At 45.9% G+C, this 16,900-nt stretch overlaps 1 protein-coding gene and 1 pseudogene across 1 annotated transcript; one reads left to right on the forward strand and one right to left on the reverse strand.

Moving 5' to 3' along the window:
• The first annotated feature begins 5,821 nt into the window (after positions 1 to 5,821).
• Positions 5,822 to 12,266, forward strand: LOC109908450 (tyrosinase). The gene is made up of 5 exons (XM_031793559.1): positions 5,822 to 6,833; positions 8,279 to 8,495; positions 8,808 to 8,955; positions 9,233 to 9,414; positions 9,602 to 12,266. Exons 1-5 carry the CDS (start codon positions 6,006 to 6,008, stop codon positions 9,853 to 9,855), a joined length of 1,629 nt encoding a protein of 542 aa, XP_031649419.1. The 5' UTR covers positions 5,822 to 6,005; the 3' UTR covers positions 9,856 to 12,266.
• A 652-nt stretch (positions 12,267 to 12,918) lies between these two features.
• LOC109907465 (tripartite motif-containing protein 16-like) lies at positions 12,919 to 16,900 on the reverse strand (annotated as a pseudogene).

Below are 16,900 nucleotides of genomic sequence, written 5' to 3' on the forward strand. Positions count from 1 at the left end.
ACCTCTTGGGGATGTTATTCGAAAACATAATGTAAACTTTCACTGCTATGCGGATGACACACAGCTGTACATTTCAATGAAACATGGTGAAGCCCCAAAATTGCCCTCGCTAGAAGCATGTGTTTCAGACATAAGGAAGTGGATGGCTGCAAACTTTCTACTATTAAACTCAGACAAAACAGAGATGCTTGTTCTAGGTCCCAAGAAACAAAGAGATCTTCTGTTGAATCTGACAATTAATCTTAATGGTTGTACAGTCGTCTCAAATAAAACTGTGAAGGACCTCGGCGTTACTCTGGACCCTGATCTCTCTTTTGAAGAACATATCAAGACCATTTCGAGGACAGCTTTTTTCCATCTACGTAACATTGCAAAAATCAGAAACTTTCTGTCCAAAAATGATGCAGAAAAATTTATCCATGCTTTTGTCACTTCTAGGTTAGACTACTGCAATGCTCTATTTTCCGGCTACCCGGATAAAGCACTAAATAAACTTCAGTTAGTGCTAAATACGGCTGCTAGAATCCTGACTAGAACCAAAAAATTTGATCATATTACTCCAGTGCTAGCCTCTCTACACTGGCTTCCTGTCAAAGCAAGGGCTGATTTCAAGGTTTTACTGCTAACCTACAAAGCATTACATGGGCTTGCTCCTACCTATCTCTCTGATTTGGTCCTGCCGTACATACCTATACGTACGCTACGGTCACAAGACGCAGGCCTCCTAATTGTCCCTAGAATTTCTAAGCAAACAGCTGGAGGCAGGGCTTTCTCCTATAGAGCTCCATTTTTATGGAACGGTCTGCCTACCCATGTCAGAGACGCAAACTCGGTCTCAACCTTTAAGTCTTTACTGAAGACTCATCTCTTCAGTGGGTCATATGATTGAGTGTAGTCTGGCCCAGGAGTGGGAAGGTGAACGGAAAGGCTCTGGAGCAACGAACCGCCCTTGCTGTCTCTGCCTGGCCGGTTCCCCTCTTTCCACTGGGATTCTCTGCCTCTAACCCTATTACAGGGGCTGAGTCACTGGCTTGCTGGGGCTCTCTCATGCCGTCCCTGGAGGGGGTGCGTCACCTGAGTGGGTTGATTCACTGTTGTGGTCATCCTGTCTGGGTTGGCGCCCCCCCCCCCCCCCCCTTGGGTTGTGCCGTGGCGGAGATCTTTGTGGCCTATACTCAGCCTTGTCTCAGGATGGTAAGTTGGTGGTTGAAGATATCCCTCTAGTGGTGTGGGGGCTGTGCTTTGGCAAAGTGGGTGGGGTTATATCCTTCCTGTTTGGCCCTGTCCGGGGGTGTCCTCGGATGGGGCCACAGTGTCTCCTGACCCCTCCTGTCTCAGCCTCCAGTATTTATTCTGCAGTAGTTTATGTGTCGGGGGGCTGGGGTCAGTTTGTTATATCTGGAGTACTTCTCCTGTCCTATTCGGTGTCCTGTGTGAATCTAAGTGTGCGTTCTCTAATTCTCTCCTTCTCTCTTTCTTTCTCTCTCTCGGAGGACCTGAGCCCTAGGACCATGCCCCAGGACTACCTGACATGATGACTCCTTGCTGTCCCCAGTCCACCTGGCCATGCTGCTGTTCCGGTTTCAACTGACCTGAGCCCTAGGACCATGCCCCAGGACTACCTGACATGATGACTCCTTGCTGTCCCCAGTCTACCTGGCCATGCTGCTGCTCCAGTTTCAACTTCCACCTGACTGTGCTGCTGCTCTAGTTTCAACTGTTCTGCCTTATTATTATTCGACCATGCTGGTCATTTATGAACATTGAAGATCTTGACCATGTTCTGTTATAATCTCCACCCGGCACAGCCAGAAGAGGACTGGCCACCCCACATAGCCTGGTTCCTCTCTAGGTTTCTTCCTAGGTATTGGCCTTTCTAGGGAGTTTTTCCTAGCCACCGTGCTTCTACACCTGCATTGCTTGCTGTTTGGGGTTTTAGGCTGGGTTTCTGTACAGCACTTTGAGATATCAGCTGATGTACGAAGGGCTATATAAATAAATTTGATTTGATTTGATTTGATTTGTGCCAAAATATTGAGAGAAATTTTGTTTTTTGTGCGTATGGAAGATTTCTGGCATCTTTTATTTCAGCTCATGAAACATGAGACCAACACATGTTGCGTTTATATTTTTGTTCAGTAGTTGAATAGCCCTGTCATAGCTCTTCTAAGGATAGTCATTCCACCACCTATTTAATCTTGCACTTGTGACTGACTGGGTTCCAAACAAGTCACCTTCATGTCACAAGACTGTGTTAGTCCATTTAGCTAAAGCCCATAGGGATGAGTGCAGGAAGCTAACACAAGTCTTCAATCTCCAGCAAGGTTACTCATCTCCAAAAGCACAGTTCATCAAACCCCCTCAGTTACATTTAACCTCCCTTTGACCTCATACTCAGAGATCACTGCACCAATATAACGGACTGGGTACGAAATCAGGCCTACTGCACAACAACACCACTTTCTGTTGACCAATTGAAGGAGGCCTTTTTCAATCGCACGGTGGGTTGGAACACTTCAGGGGGGAGGTCACGTGTGTTTGCGAGTCAGAGGTCAAGTCTCGGTATGAACTGAATCAGGGGGGAAGTGGTACTCGTTAAGCAAGCATAGTCCTATAAAGTGTGTGTGTTTTTAATTATTATTATTTCATTGTTATAATTATTAGACAATAGTTGACATACGGTGTCTACTAAGTATAGTTTTTTTCTCTTTCATTCTGACTCTTGAAAACGAGATGGTGCATCTCAAGAGATTCCATTGTGCAGAATTTCAAATAGACTTCAATGAAATGCATAAGTGTTTTTTCTTACTGTTAAAAATATATTAATTTCTCTGGTAGTCAAATAGAACGTATGTGTCCCAGAAGGTGTCTATTTCATCCATTGCTTTCTATAAAAAGGCTTTTGCCTCAGATTGAGGCCTTAAACCAAAATCTGGTCAACACAACAGAAGCATCATGCCCACAGGGGGCACAAGGGCATGTGCCGCCTCAAACAAATGTTTCTCTGTAATAGGCCTACTACTAGCCACGTAGCAATTTTAGCAAAGTTGGCTTTAGCTAGAACAGATTGGGAACCTATCTCCCAACCTCATAACTAGCTACCAAGAAGCCATTTCAGGTTATCAAACACGAGTAGCTATTCAACTATCTTTTACCTGGCATGCCTGCTGGCAAGGTTGGTAGACTTTAGAAAAGCAAGCAATAACTAAATGTACTGAATAAGACTCACAATCCTCTCAATCTTTTACCCAGATTTGAGCAGATAGCAGACATTTTTTGTTTCTTTAAAAAAAGAGACACCAGAAAACTCAGAGGCATGCTTAGATAGGCAGAAAAATCTAAATATTTTTTTTTACATAGAATTAAGCATAATGATTATGGCTCTAGAGTGCAGGAATCAGCTATTTCCAGTGTAATTCTCCAAATTCCAGACAGCAGATGACCCTCCGGCCTCACACTTAGTCCCCCCTCAGATTTTTGGGGTACATGACACCCCTGAAATCAACTGTTATGACTCAGTTCATCTTTAAATGTTACCAAGTGCAGGAGTTTATATATATATAGCCTGTACCACTGTGCATAGACTGGGTTTGGACAATAAAGGCATTTAGTGTTCTCTCGAGCGGATGACTCGCTTTCACTCTGCGCTGCGGTCGCGTGATGGTCCTGTGATGGCAGAGAGAGGTACAGTACATTCGGAAAGTATTCAGACCCCTTGACTTTTTCCACATTTTGTTACATTACAGCCTTATTCTAAAAAAATGTTTTGCCCCTCATCAAGCAACACACAATACCTCATAATGACAAAGCAAAAACAGTTTTTTTTTGTTTTTGCAAATGTATTAAAAATATGACATTTACATAATTATTCAGACCCTGTGTGCTTAGGGTCCTTGTCCTGTTGGAAGGTGAACCTTTGCCCCAGTCTGAGGTACTGAGCTCTCTGGAGAAGGTTTTCATCAAGGATCTCTCTGTACTTCGCTCCGTTCATCTTTCTCTTGATCCTGACAAGTCTCCCAGTCCCTGCCGCTGAAAAACATCCCCACAGCATGATGCTGCCACCACCATGCTTCACCGTAGGGATGGTGCCAGGTTTCCTCCAGACGTGACTCTTGGCATTCAGGCCAAAGAGTTCAATCTTGGTTTCATCAGACCAGAGAATCTTGTTTCTCATGATCTGAAAGTCCTTAAGGTGCATTTTGGCAAACTCTAAGTGGGCTGTTTTATGTGCCCTTCCTGAGGAGTGACTTCTGTCTGGCACTCTACCATAAAGGCCTGATTGGTTGTGTGTTGCAGAGATGGTTGTCCTTCTGGAAGGTACTCCCATCTCCACAGAGGAACTCTGGAGCTCTGTCAGAGTGACCATCGATTTCTTGGTCACCTCCCAGTTTGGCAGCACGGCCAGCTCTAGAAAGAGTCTCGCTGGTTCCAAACGTCTTCCATTTAAGAATAATGGAGGCCACAGAGTTCTTGGGGACCTTCAATGCTGCAGAAATGTTTTGGTACAATCCTGTCTCGGAGCTCTATGGACGCCTTGTCCTCATGCCTTGGTTTTTGCTCTGACATGCACTGTCAACTGTGGGACCTTATCTAGACACGTGTGTGCCTTTCCAAATCATGTCCAATCAATTGAATTTAGCAACATGTGGAAAAAGTCAAGGGGTCTGAATACTTTCCGAATGCTCTGTATACGTGGCTACGCCTCGTGCTGTGGCGGGTGGGTCAATATAATCCTGGTATCGACACATATAGGCTATGTACATAGATCAGCGGTAAAAACCTGTACTTGGCTTTAATTAGGAATTTACAGGCGAGGGGTTTAGAAAAATGACTCAAATGAGATGATTGCTTTGCCTGTGGGTCACAGTGGGTGGAATTAGAAGAAATTACGTTTTGATTGGAGTTTTTGGTGTATTTTGTTGTCCTAGACAGCACATTAAAAATGAAAGCCTTTTTGTAAGAGAGCGACGTTTATTATTAGGCCCAAAAATACATGAATCATTCTTCAACGATATTGTATTAAGAGAGATTTTTTTTCACACCAGGTGTCTGAAAAAAACAAATAAGTAACTCAATTGTGATGATGTTGTGCGGAGACATTCATTTCTGATTTATTCACCATCATGAATCATGAATGATTATGCTTGTCCAGATGATTGTCGTTCTATTTCTCTCTATGATAACAGCTTGCCTTCTGAACTGAGACTCTTTTGTCTGAGGGGAAAATTGGAAAATCTGGGTTATAGACTAGACCATTTTTTGTAAACTCAAACATGTAGAACGGAAATCTAAGCAATCAAAAACCTTAAAAAAAAACGAAAATGTAGGCAAATCATTACAACCTGGCTGTAATGCGGTCTAATCTATGCTATGCGAGATCCTGGCTTCGCCTGGCTGCTCAACCTTTATGCAGGGAAATACCAGAACAGATTAGAAAAGGAGAAACGTGAAAACATTTTCATAACGACAACATAACTGTGGTTGTGACTTGCAGTGAAGCAGTGTCAGAAAAAAATCATCTTTTGTGATTTAAAGAAACTTGAAGAAACCAAAATGCCATTATTTTTATAGTCACATTTCAATTGCCTTCACTGAAACCTGTAGGCAAGTGCTTTTGTGATTTAAAAAAACAACTATGTGTATGCTTATTCTCTACATTTATTCACCCCTTGAAACCTGAAGTGTAATTAAATAAATTAGATCCGTTGGTTAGTGTGAGAAAGACCATCGGTGTGTGTGTGTTCAGGGAACCAGCCACCCATGAAACAAACTCACCACCGGGGTCATGAGGCATGTGACCGCCGTGCCAGAGATGGGGGGAGTGCGGGTGTGGGAGGAGAAGTCAAGTAAGAGCCGCGGGGACTCTGACATGGCTGGACTACTAGGCACATGTGTTTCCCCTTCTCTCACTTCTACTTGCCAACTCCTCTCTCCATTACTATCAAGACACATCACCGGGCTGGTGTGTGTGACAGGACGGGACGGGACGGGTGTGATGTATTGCGATGCGGCTCCTTCTCATCCACGGTGTGTTTTTCCTCCAGTGTTTGCGGTTCTCCCAGCAGCAGTTTCCCAGGCTCTGCGCCACAACGGAGGCCCTGCTCTCTAAAGAGTGCTGCCCGGTCTGGGAAGGGGATGGTTCGGCCTGCGGGGCCAGCTCTGGCAGGGGGTTCTGCCGGGACGTGGAGGTATCGGATCTTCCCAACGGGCTGAATTACCCCTTCTCCGGATTGGACGACAGAGAGAGGTGGCCTCTGGTATTTTATAACCGGACCTGCCAGTGCGCCTCCAACTACATGGGGTTCAACTGCGGAGAGTGCCAGTTCGGACTGTTTGGGGCTATCTGCGAGGAGAGGAGAGAGTCCGTGCGGCGGAACGTGTTTCACCTGTCGGCAGCGGAACGGCGGAAACTCATCTCTTACCTCAACCTGGCCAAGCACACCGTTAGCCAAGATTATGTCATAGCCACCGGGACCTACCGGGAGATGAATAACGGGAGCACCCCGCTGTTCTCTGACGTCTCGACCTATGACGTGTTTGTGTGGATGCACTACTATGTCTCCAGGAATGCTCTTCTCGGTGGACCGGGGAATGTCTGGACCGATGTGGACTTCGCCCACTGGGCTCCCGCCTTTCTGCCGTGGCACCGTGTGTACCTGCTGCACTGGGAGCGCGAGATCCGAAAACTGACCGGGGACTTTGAGTTCTCCATCCCGTACTGGGACTGGCGGGACGCGCAGGGCTGTGACATCTGCACCGAAGACCTGATGGGCGCCCAGAGCCTGCGAGATCCCAACCTCATCAGCCCTGCTTCAGTGTTCTCTTCTTGGAGGGTGAGACACCTTTCATCCTCTTCCTGTCTCTTCCATCATCTTCCTCTCTCATTTCTCTTCACTCCTCCTCCTCTTTTCTCCTCCCTTCATCTCACTCTCACTGTCACCTTGACATTGTTATTAGAAGTTCACAATAGTCTCCAAGGTGTTGCATTTTAATTCATGGTTAGGGGAGGTCTGGAGAGGAGGAGTCCACTATATAGGTTTGATCATATACGGTATTAATAGTCACAGTAGTCCAAACTGCTCCATGAACAGCAACAAAAGAGTGATCCAATTAAGAGCCTACATCTGTATGTATCACATCAACATGTGTGCCAGTTCAAATTGAACTCAAATGTAAACTTCAACTAATGACACAGAGGCTTAAACTCCCAGAAAACAAGTTAGAGTGTTGTTTCATGGTATATTTGCTTGGTGCCTTATGCAAATCTCTGTCTATCTATATCTATGTATAGGCCCTTGACTTGGTCAAGGAGAAGAGACTATCGAGATTTAATCAACCACACAGTGTATGCTTCTCAACTCACAAAACGTGAAGAGACATTTTCATAATTGAACTTTTCTTCATTACTTTCCATGTGATGACTTGAATGAATACTGTGATGATATACTATCATTGTTGAGCTCCGCTGTAACCTAGATAGGAGGGAGGAGGGGTGGAGGATAGGAGAGGACTGGGGAGAGGAGATGAGAGGATAGGAGAGGACTGGGGAGAGGAGATGAGAGGAGAGGAGAGGACTGGGGAGAGGAGATGAGAGGAGAGGACTGGGGAGAGGAGAGGAGAGGAGATGAGAGGAGAGGAGAGGACTGGGGAGAGGAGATGAGAGGAGAGGACTGGGGAGAGGAGATGAGAGAGGACAGGAGAGGACTGGGGAGGTGAGAGGAGAGGACTGGGGAGAGGAGATGAGAGGAGAGGAGAGGACTGGGGAGAGGAGAGGACTGGGGAGAGGAGAGGAGAGGACTGGGGAGAGGAGAGGAGAGGACTGGGGAGAGGAGATGAGAGAGGACAGGAGAGGACTGGGGAGAGGAAATGAGAGGAGAGGAGAGGACTGGGGAGAGGAGATGAGAGGAGAGGAGAGGACTGGGGAGAGGAGATGAGAGGAGAGGACTGGGGAGAGGAGATGAGAGAGGACAGGAGAGGACTGGGGAGATGAGGTGAGAGGGGAGGAGAAGAGAGTGGGGTGAGGAGAGGAAGTGAGGAGAGGGAAGGAGAGGAGACGGGTGGAGGAGGGTGGTGATCAGGAGAATGTCTGACAACCTTATGTTTCTGCCAGAGGCCATGTTCTGTGAATAACACACAAAAGTGAGATTTTTTTTTTAAGTGAGATTTTCACTGAACAGTTACTTCAATGCTTTGGCCTAGGCTTTAGCTTAGCAGGCTAACACAATCATGTGGCATGCAGTCGTCCTGATTCAATACTTTTGTGTGTGTGTTTGTGTAGGTGATGTGTTCACGGGCGGAAGACTACAGTGTGAGGGGGGTTCTGTGTGACGGTAACGACGAGGGGCCGTTGCTGCGTAACCCTGGCAACCACGACCATAACCTGGTTGCGCGGTTGCCGACGGCAGCAGAGGTGGAGTTCACGGTCAGTCTCCGTGACTACGACACAGGAGCCATGGACCGCTCCGCTAACTTCAGCTTCAGAAACACACTAGAAGGTAAGTAGGGGTGTATGTGTGTGTGTTTGTGTTATTAGTTCTAGACCTCTAGAAAGTCAGTAGTTCTAGAACACTCTAGAGAGCATTGTTCTAACCCTAACTCTGGTGTTGTATTCTGACCTCTAACCCTTGACTTCTAACCTCTGACCTCTAGGTTTCGGCAGCCCTGTGACAGGCATGGGTAACAGTGTGGTGATGGGGATGACATCTAACCTCTAACCCCTGACCTATAAGTTTTGGGAACCCTCAGACAGGCCTGGGTAACAGTAGGGTGATCGGGATGACATCTAATCTCTAACCCCTGACCTATAGGTTTTGGGAACCCTCAGACAGGCCTGGGTAACAGTAGGGTGATGGGGATGCACGCCTCTCTTCATATCTTCATGAACGGCTCAATGTCTTCAGTCCAGGGGTCAGCTAACGACCCTATTTTCCTACTGCACCACGCCTACGTAGACAGGTACGCATACACACACCTCTCCCACACCCTGTTTCTCTTTCTCTATATCTCTCTTTCTATTTCTCTCTGGCTCACTCTCTCTCTCTCTCTCTCTCTCTCTCTCTCTCTCTCTCTCTCTCAACACACACCCTCCCTGCCCCTCACTCCCTCTCTTTCTCTCTCGCTTACTCTCCCCAAAACACACCTTCTCTCTCTCTCTCTCTCTCTCTCTCTCTCTCTCTCTCTCTCTCTCTCTCTCTCTCTCTCTCTCTCTCGGTCTCTCTCTCTCTGTTTTCAGTATCTATGAGCAGTGGTTGCGGAGACATGCTCCAGAGCAGACCCACTACCCAGAGTTCAATGCTCCCATTGGCCACAATAGGCAGTACCACATGGTGCCCTTCATACCTCTACACAGAAACATAGAATACTTTACCTCCAGCAAAGAACTGGGGTACCAATACTCCTACATGCTCAACTCAGGTAAGTACGGTGTGTGAGTGTCAGCGTGGGTGTGTGTTGTTTGACTGACTCATTTAGTAATATGCATGTTTTAATCGTGAACGGCTGAATGATTTTAAAGGACTCCTCCCTCTCCCCTCCTCTACCCTTCTCTCCTCTCTTCCCCTCCCCTTCTCCTCTCCTCTCATCCCTTGCTCCTCCCCTCTAGATCAGAGGATATCGGAGGTTCTCAGTCCTTACCTGGAGCTAATGATGGAGGCGTGGCCCTGGTTGCTAGGGGCGTTGGTCCTGGGGGCGCTGGTTACCATGACTGTGGCTGCAGTAGCTGCGACTATGACCCGGATGTGTTGGGGTGCGTGGCCATGGCAACTCGGGGAGAAGAGTTCAGCGTTCCACCTACCAGAGAGGGAACCGCTCATCATCAGCAGTGATAGTGATACCCCCAACTACCACACTGTTTAGTCCCAACTACCACACTGTTTAGTCCCAACTACCACACTGTTTAGTCCCAACTACCACACTGTTTAGTCCCAACTACCACACTGTTTAGTCTCAACTACCACATTGTTTAGTCCCAACTACCCCAACTACCACACTGTTTAGTCCCAACTACCACACTGTTTAGTCCCAACTACCACACTGTTTAGTCTCAACTACCACATTGTTTAGTCCCAACTACCCCAACTACCACACTGTTTAGTCTCAACTACCACACTGTTTAGTCCCAACTACCACACTGTTTAGTCTCAACTACCACACTGTTTAGTCTCAACTACCACATTGTTTAGTCCCAACTACCCCAACTACCACACTGTTTAGTCACAACTACCCCTACTACCACACTGTTTAGCCCCAACTACCCCTACTACCACACTGTTTAGCCCCAACTACCCCTACTACCACACTGTTTAGCCCCAACTACCCCTACTACCACACTGTCTAGTCCCAACTACCCCAACTACCACACTGTTCAGTCCGAACTACCCCAAATACCACACTGTTTAGTCCCTACTACCACACTGTTTAGCCCCAACTACCCCTACTACCACACTGTTTAGTCCGAACTACCCCAACTACCACACTGTTTAGTCCCAACTACCCCAACTACCACACTGTTTAGTCCCAACTACCCCAACTACCACACTGTTTAGTCCCAACTACCCCAACTACCACACTGTTTAGTCCCAACTACCCCTACTACCACTCTGTTTAGCCCCAACTACCCCTACTACCACACTGTTTAGTCCGAACTACCCCAAATACCACACTGTTTAGTCCCTACTACCACACTGTTTAGCCCCAACTACCCCTACTACCACACTGTTTAGTCCCAACTACCCCTACTATCACACTGTTTAGCCCCAACTACCCCTACTACCACACTGTTTATCCCCAACTACCCCTACTACCACACTGTTTAGCCCCAACTACCCCTACTACCACACTGTTTAGTCCCAACTACCCCAACTACCACACTGTTTAGTCCGAACTACCCCAACTACCACACTGTTTAGTCCCAACTACCCCTACTACCACACTGTTTAGCCCCAACTACCCCTACTACCACACTGTTTAGTCCCAACTACCCCAACTACCACACTGTTTAGTCCGAACTACCCCAAATACCACACTGTTTAGTCCCTACTACCACACTGTTTAGCCCCAACTACCACACTGTTTAGTCCGAACTACCCCAACTACCACACTGTTTAGTCCCAACTACCACACTGTTTAGTCCCAACTACCCCAACTACCACACTGTTTAGTCCCAACTACCCCAACTACCACACTGTTTAGTCCCAACTACCCCTACTACCATACTGTTTATACCCAACTACCACACTGTTTAGTCCCAACTACCCCAACTACCACACTGTTTAGCCCCAACTACCACACTGTTTAGCCCCAACTACCACACTGTTTAGCCCCAACTACCACACTGTTTAGCCCCAACTACCCCAACTACCACACTGTTTAGCCCCAACTACCACACTGTTTAGCCCCAACTACCACACTGTTTAGCCCCATTTACCCCAACGAGCACACTGTTTAGCCCCAACTACCACACTGTTTAGCCCCAACTACCACTATTTAGCCCCAACTACCACACTGTTTAGCCCCATTTACCCCAACGAGCACACTGTTTAGCCCCAACGAGCACACTGTTTAGCCCCAACTACCACACTGTTTAGCCCCAACTACCACACTGTTTAGCCCCAACTACCACACTGTTTAGCCTCAACTACCACACTGTTTAGCCCCATTTACCACAACTACCACACTGTTTAGCCCCAACTACCACAACTACCACACTGTTTAGCCCCAACTACCACACTGTTTAGACCCATTTACCCCAACGAGCACACTGTTTAGCCCCAACTACCACACTGGATGGAATGGCATCAAACATTAGGAGACCATGTGTTTGTATTTGATACCATTCCACTACAGCCATTACCACAAGCCCATTCACCCCAATTAAGGTGCCACCAACCTCCTGTGGTAAACATATACAATAAAAAGACACCCTTTTACAGTAGATGTGCTTGATTTACATCGGATTGTGTATTCTTGGGTCATTCTGTTGGCTCCAAAGCGGGATCTCTGTCTACCGGCACACCGCCCGAGCTCAACCAAGCGCACCAATTGATTGACAAGCACACGAATCAGGAGGAGCATGGGTGTGTCACTTGAATCACCAGCAACGAGATGTGTTCTGGCACATGTGGAATGTTAGGTTTAGATTCCTCCCCCGTTAGTCTAAAAAGCGTGCAAGAGTTCATGGAGTCTCTCTCTCTCAAAAGGTCATAACTATGTTAAATGATTATGATATTAATAAAGAAAAAAAGAGCTAAAAAATAACTGTGTTGTGGAGATTTAGTCTTATGTCATGTGATTGACTATTATCTTTTAAATAAGAGATTGAATGTTGCATGTTGAGTATGATTCAGGTTGAGCTTACACACTGAAGTGGTATTACAACAGCGAGGACTAGAGTTCACAATTACACTCACAAGAGTTCCCCTCGCTCAGAGATGTTGTTCTCTTGCAGTGAAACAACATTCCCTCTCGTGGTTCAGTGATTTCATTTTAAGTGGATCGAGATTTTTTTTTTTAACCCTTCAACGATAGGATTGAATGGGGCATGCAGACCAAGTTTAACATTTCTGGCCAAATAATTTCAAAGTGGTAAACTTGGTCTGCATGCCCCATTCACTTCTATTGTTTCCATTGTTGTCTTATTCCACTCGATACGAAATCGCTGAACTGGGACCGGTTAATGTTGTTTCACTGCATGAGAATAACATAGCCTGCATTATTTAGTTTGATGCAATTGTGAACTTGATCCGAAAGCCCCATTCATTCCAACTTCCTGGTTAGAAGTGGCTTCAGTTGTCTTAATGGCTAGATGATAGCTTCTTCTGGCCCAATACACTACTTTCAGGTTAAATAGGAAAATAGAGATACATTAAGTCTAAAAAAAGAGTAAAGATGTCCTTTAACACATTCAAATCTAAGGATCAGTGGGTAAAAACACCAGACAATCAGTCTTCATTTATTGAAATCCATAATAAAAAATCCATAATAGAAAATGAATTATAGCAGCACGGTTACTCATTTATATCAAAGTGAGAATACATTGAGATGAATGGGAATGTACAAGACTGAAACATTGACTAAACATCAAGATATTGTCTTAAATCATAGAATGCAATAACTACACAGGGTTAAAGTACATGATAAAGCACATCAGGTAAGGCAACCTCTACAACTTACACAGCTCTGCGGTATCTCCAAAATAACCAAAGCCAAACCCAGGATAGAGGGGCTGAGTGAATGTGGTCTGGACTCTGTGGAGGAGGCTCATTGTACCAGAAACACTGTAGAAGGACAGAGAACCTGCCTTGTGATCCAGGTACACTCCTACTCTGGATGACAGAGGGCCTGATACTTGAGTGGCAACATTATTGTGTCTGAAATGATAACCACCATGATGATGCCGTAAACTCCAGGACTTGTCATTGAGTCCTAATACTGAGTCATTACCACCTGTTCTCTTAATATCTTTATATGAGGCTGCTATAGAAACACCGTTCCCACTCCTCTCCACCTCCCAGTAACATCGTCCAGACAGACCCTCACTGCACAGCACCTGGCAGCGGTCAGTGTATCTGTCTGGATGGTCAAGATATGAATTGCCTGGTTTAGCTGTTATCTTTTTGTTCCCATCAGACAGAGAGAGGTTGTGATGTGCTGTGTTTGGGTCCAGAGTCAGCTGACAGGAATCTGGAAGAAGAACAGAGTCCAATGAGGGGAGAATAATACTATAATATTATACTGTTCCCTGGCCTGTACCCTGTGTTTTATTAGTGCAGAGCAAAGATCCAATCGGTGCAGGAGTCAGATAGCTACCTCGTTTTTGACTACATCTACCATTGCTGTATAATTCAATACGAGGGTGTGTGAGAAGTGTAAGATTGTAAGTTACGTAAGGATGAAGAGACTCACATTGTAAGAACTGTTCTCTGGTCTTGGGCTCAGGAGGTAATAGAACATCCACTGTATTCACTAGACACAAACATGTTCACAGAGAGAGGGGGAATGTTACCATCCCATCTACAATATTACACATGTATAACGTTAAGTCTGGGACCTTTGGTCTAAAGTTGAATGTTTTTATTATTATTTATTATTATTTCTGTATTGTTTAACCCACCTGCGCTGGAGATCTTGGTCCGTTGTTCTTTAAGGAAGCCTTGTAGTTTCTCCCTCAGCTCAGACACAGCCTCGCTCACGTCTCCAAAGTACTGATGAGGACTGGCAACGATAGCGGGTAAGTCTGAAGAAGATACACTAGGATTGGAGTAAGACTGAGAGAAGACAGAGACAGACACAGAGAGAACATGAAATAAATGAACGTAGAAACATTCTCAAGTATAGAACGTACTGAAATGAATATTTTTTTTAAAACACTGCAGACACAAGAAACAAAAGCCATCAGTATTCTAAAAAACCTCAGACTTTCCTGTTGTCTTGTAGATGAATAAATGATTAACAATGGCCTACAGGTTAATGCACTGACACATCAATGGAATATTCAACCCACAGCCCTGAAATACAGTAATAGTTCAGAAGAGAAGAATCACAGACTTTAGTGAAGAACGTTTTAACTTCATCTTTTTCCGGAGGATTCTTAGGTGTTAGATGTTTGATAGCCTATGGCCCCTGGGCTTGCCGCCCTTGCCTTGTTATGGGAAGTGTGCGACCGAGCAAGGGCATGCTGTATGTGGACAATCCAAATGTTACTTGCGAGCAGACATTTACATTCAGAAATGGACATTAGGCCTATGCTCCAAAGTACACAAGTAAAAATGAGTCCGAGCGAGAGAGAGAGAGAAACACATATTCGAAAGGTCATTGACAGAATTGGTTATTCCTTTTAACAAGGCAAATTGCAATATAGTTACTTTGAGGAAATGGATGTGATCCTCTGTGTGTGAGGGCTTTTCCAAGCTCAGTGTCTTTCCTCTTTAGCTCAGCCATCTCCTGCTCCAGTTGCTCCAGGAGTCCTTCAGCACGACTCACTTGAGCTTTCACCTGGGCTTTTATCAGCTCCTTCGCCTCGGTGTGCAGTTTCTCCAGGGAGCGGATCAGCTCTGTAAAGATCCTCTCATTGTCCTCTGCAGCTTCCTGTGCAGAGCGCTGTTAGGACACACAGACAGCGAAGAGAAGGCTCCATGTTAAGCAGCATGCTGTATTCCCTAGCTAACTGGGAGCCAAGACAGCCTGTTCTCCACAGTGGTGCTCAGGGGGACTGAATCGTCGTCTCTCACTGGCTGACTGGAAGAAGGAAGTGACACGGTGCATCGCTTTTGGTCAACAATAATGTACTTGCCTTGAGAGACTCCACAGCCTGTTGGAGCTCCTTCAACTCCTTCTCTCTCCTCTGGACTCTCTGCTGGACTTTCTGCTGACTCATCCCCAGCTGTGTCTGTGGAGAAAAAGTGGAGCTACAGTGAACTATCCCTTTAAACTAAATGTGGACTCATAAAAGGTTATTTAGATTAGTTTAGAGTGCACATCACTGCACTCTATACTCCTCTGTAAACTGGTGATCTCTGTATACCCGTCGCAAGACCCACTGGTTGATGCTTATTTATAAAACCCTCTTAGGCCTCACTCCCCCCTATCTGAGATATCTACTGCAGCCGCCATCCTTCACATACAACACGTTCTGCCAGTCACATTCTGTTAAAGGTCCCCAAAGCGCACACACCCTTGGGTCGCTCATCTTTTCAATTCGCTGCAGCTAGCGACTGGAAAGAGCTGCAACAAAACACTCAAACTGGACAGTTATCTCTTCATTCAAAGACTCAATCATGGACACTCCTGGCTGCTTCACGTGATGTGTGGTCTCTACCTTCTTGCCCTTTGTGCTGTTGTCTGTGCCCAATAATGCTTGTACCAATTTTTGTGCTGCTGACATGTTGTGCTGCTACCATTCTGTGTTGTCATGTGTTGCTGCCATGCTGTTGTTTTCTTAGGTCTCTCTTTATGTAGTGTTGTGTTGTCTCTCTTGTCGTGATGTGTGTTTTGTCCTATATTTATTTTTAATCCTAGCCCCCGTACCCGCAGGAGGTCTTTCACCTTTTGCTAGGCCGTCATTGTAAATAAGAATTTGTTCTTAACTGACTTGCCCAGTTAAATAAAAATAATAGCAATGGCTTTTGACTTTGTAAAATGGTGATACATTTGGAGAATCTAGGTTAAAATCGACATGCATTCAAGGTTTGAGGTTGGTAAATAATATTAACCCAGCCAGGGCTGATTAGATGTTTATCAGAGATTCACCAACAGGTTGATCTAGTTTTACCTGTTTCGCAGTCCTCTCTGCTGCTACTGACAGTGTATCATGGCCTTTATGTTCATCCATACACAGCACACAGATACACTTCTGGTCGGTACGACAGTAAACCTCCATCAGTTTGTCATGATGAGAGCAGATCTTTTCCTGTAGTTGCGCAGTGGCTTTGACCAGTGTGTGCTTCTTTAGGCCAGGAATATCATAGTGAGGTTGGAGGTGAGTCTCACAGTAAGACACCAAACACACCAGACAGGACATGAGGGATTTCTGCTTTCTGGTCCCAGTGCAGAAATCACACGCCACATCTCCAGGTCCAGCATAGCACAAAACAGGTGGAGCAGCCTGGGGTCCTGTCTTCTTCAGTTTCTCCACAACCTCAGCCAACATGCCATTTTTCCTCAGAGCAGGTCTTGGAGTGAAGGTCTGTCTGCACTGGGGGCAGCTGTAGATGCCCCTCTGGTCATCCTGATCCCAGCAGCCCTCAATACAGCTCCTACAGTAACTGTGTCCACAGCCAGTAGTTACCGGCTCCTTTAGTAGATCCAGACAGACCGAACAACAGAACTGATCCTGGTCAAGCAAAACTCCCTGTTGAGCCATTTGGACTGCTTTTCACTTCAGTTTGTAGGAGCGACTTCCTGG

This window comes from Oncorhynchus kisutch, linkage group LG17 (genome assembly GCF_002021735.2).
Source record: "Oncorhynchus kisutch isolate 150728-3 linkage group LG17, Okis_V2, whole genome shotgun sequence".
NCBI classification, from domain to species: domain Eukaryota; kingdom Metazoa; phylum Chordata; class Actinopteri; order Salmoniformes; family Salmonidae; genus Oncorhynchus; species Oncorhynchus kisutch.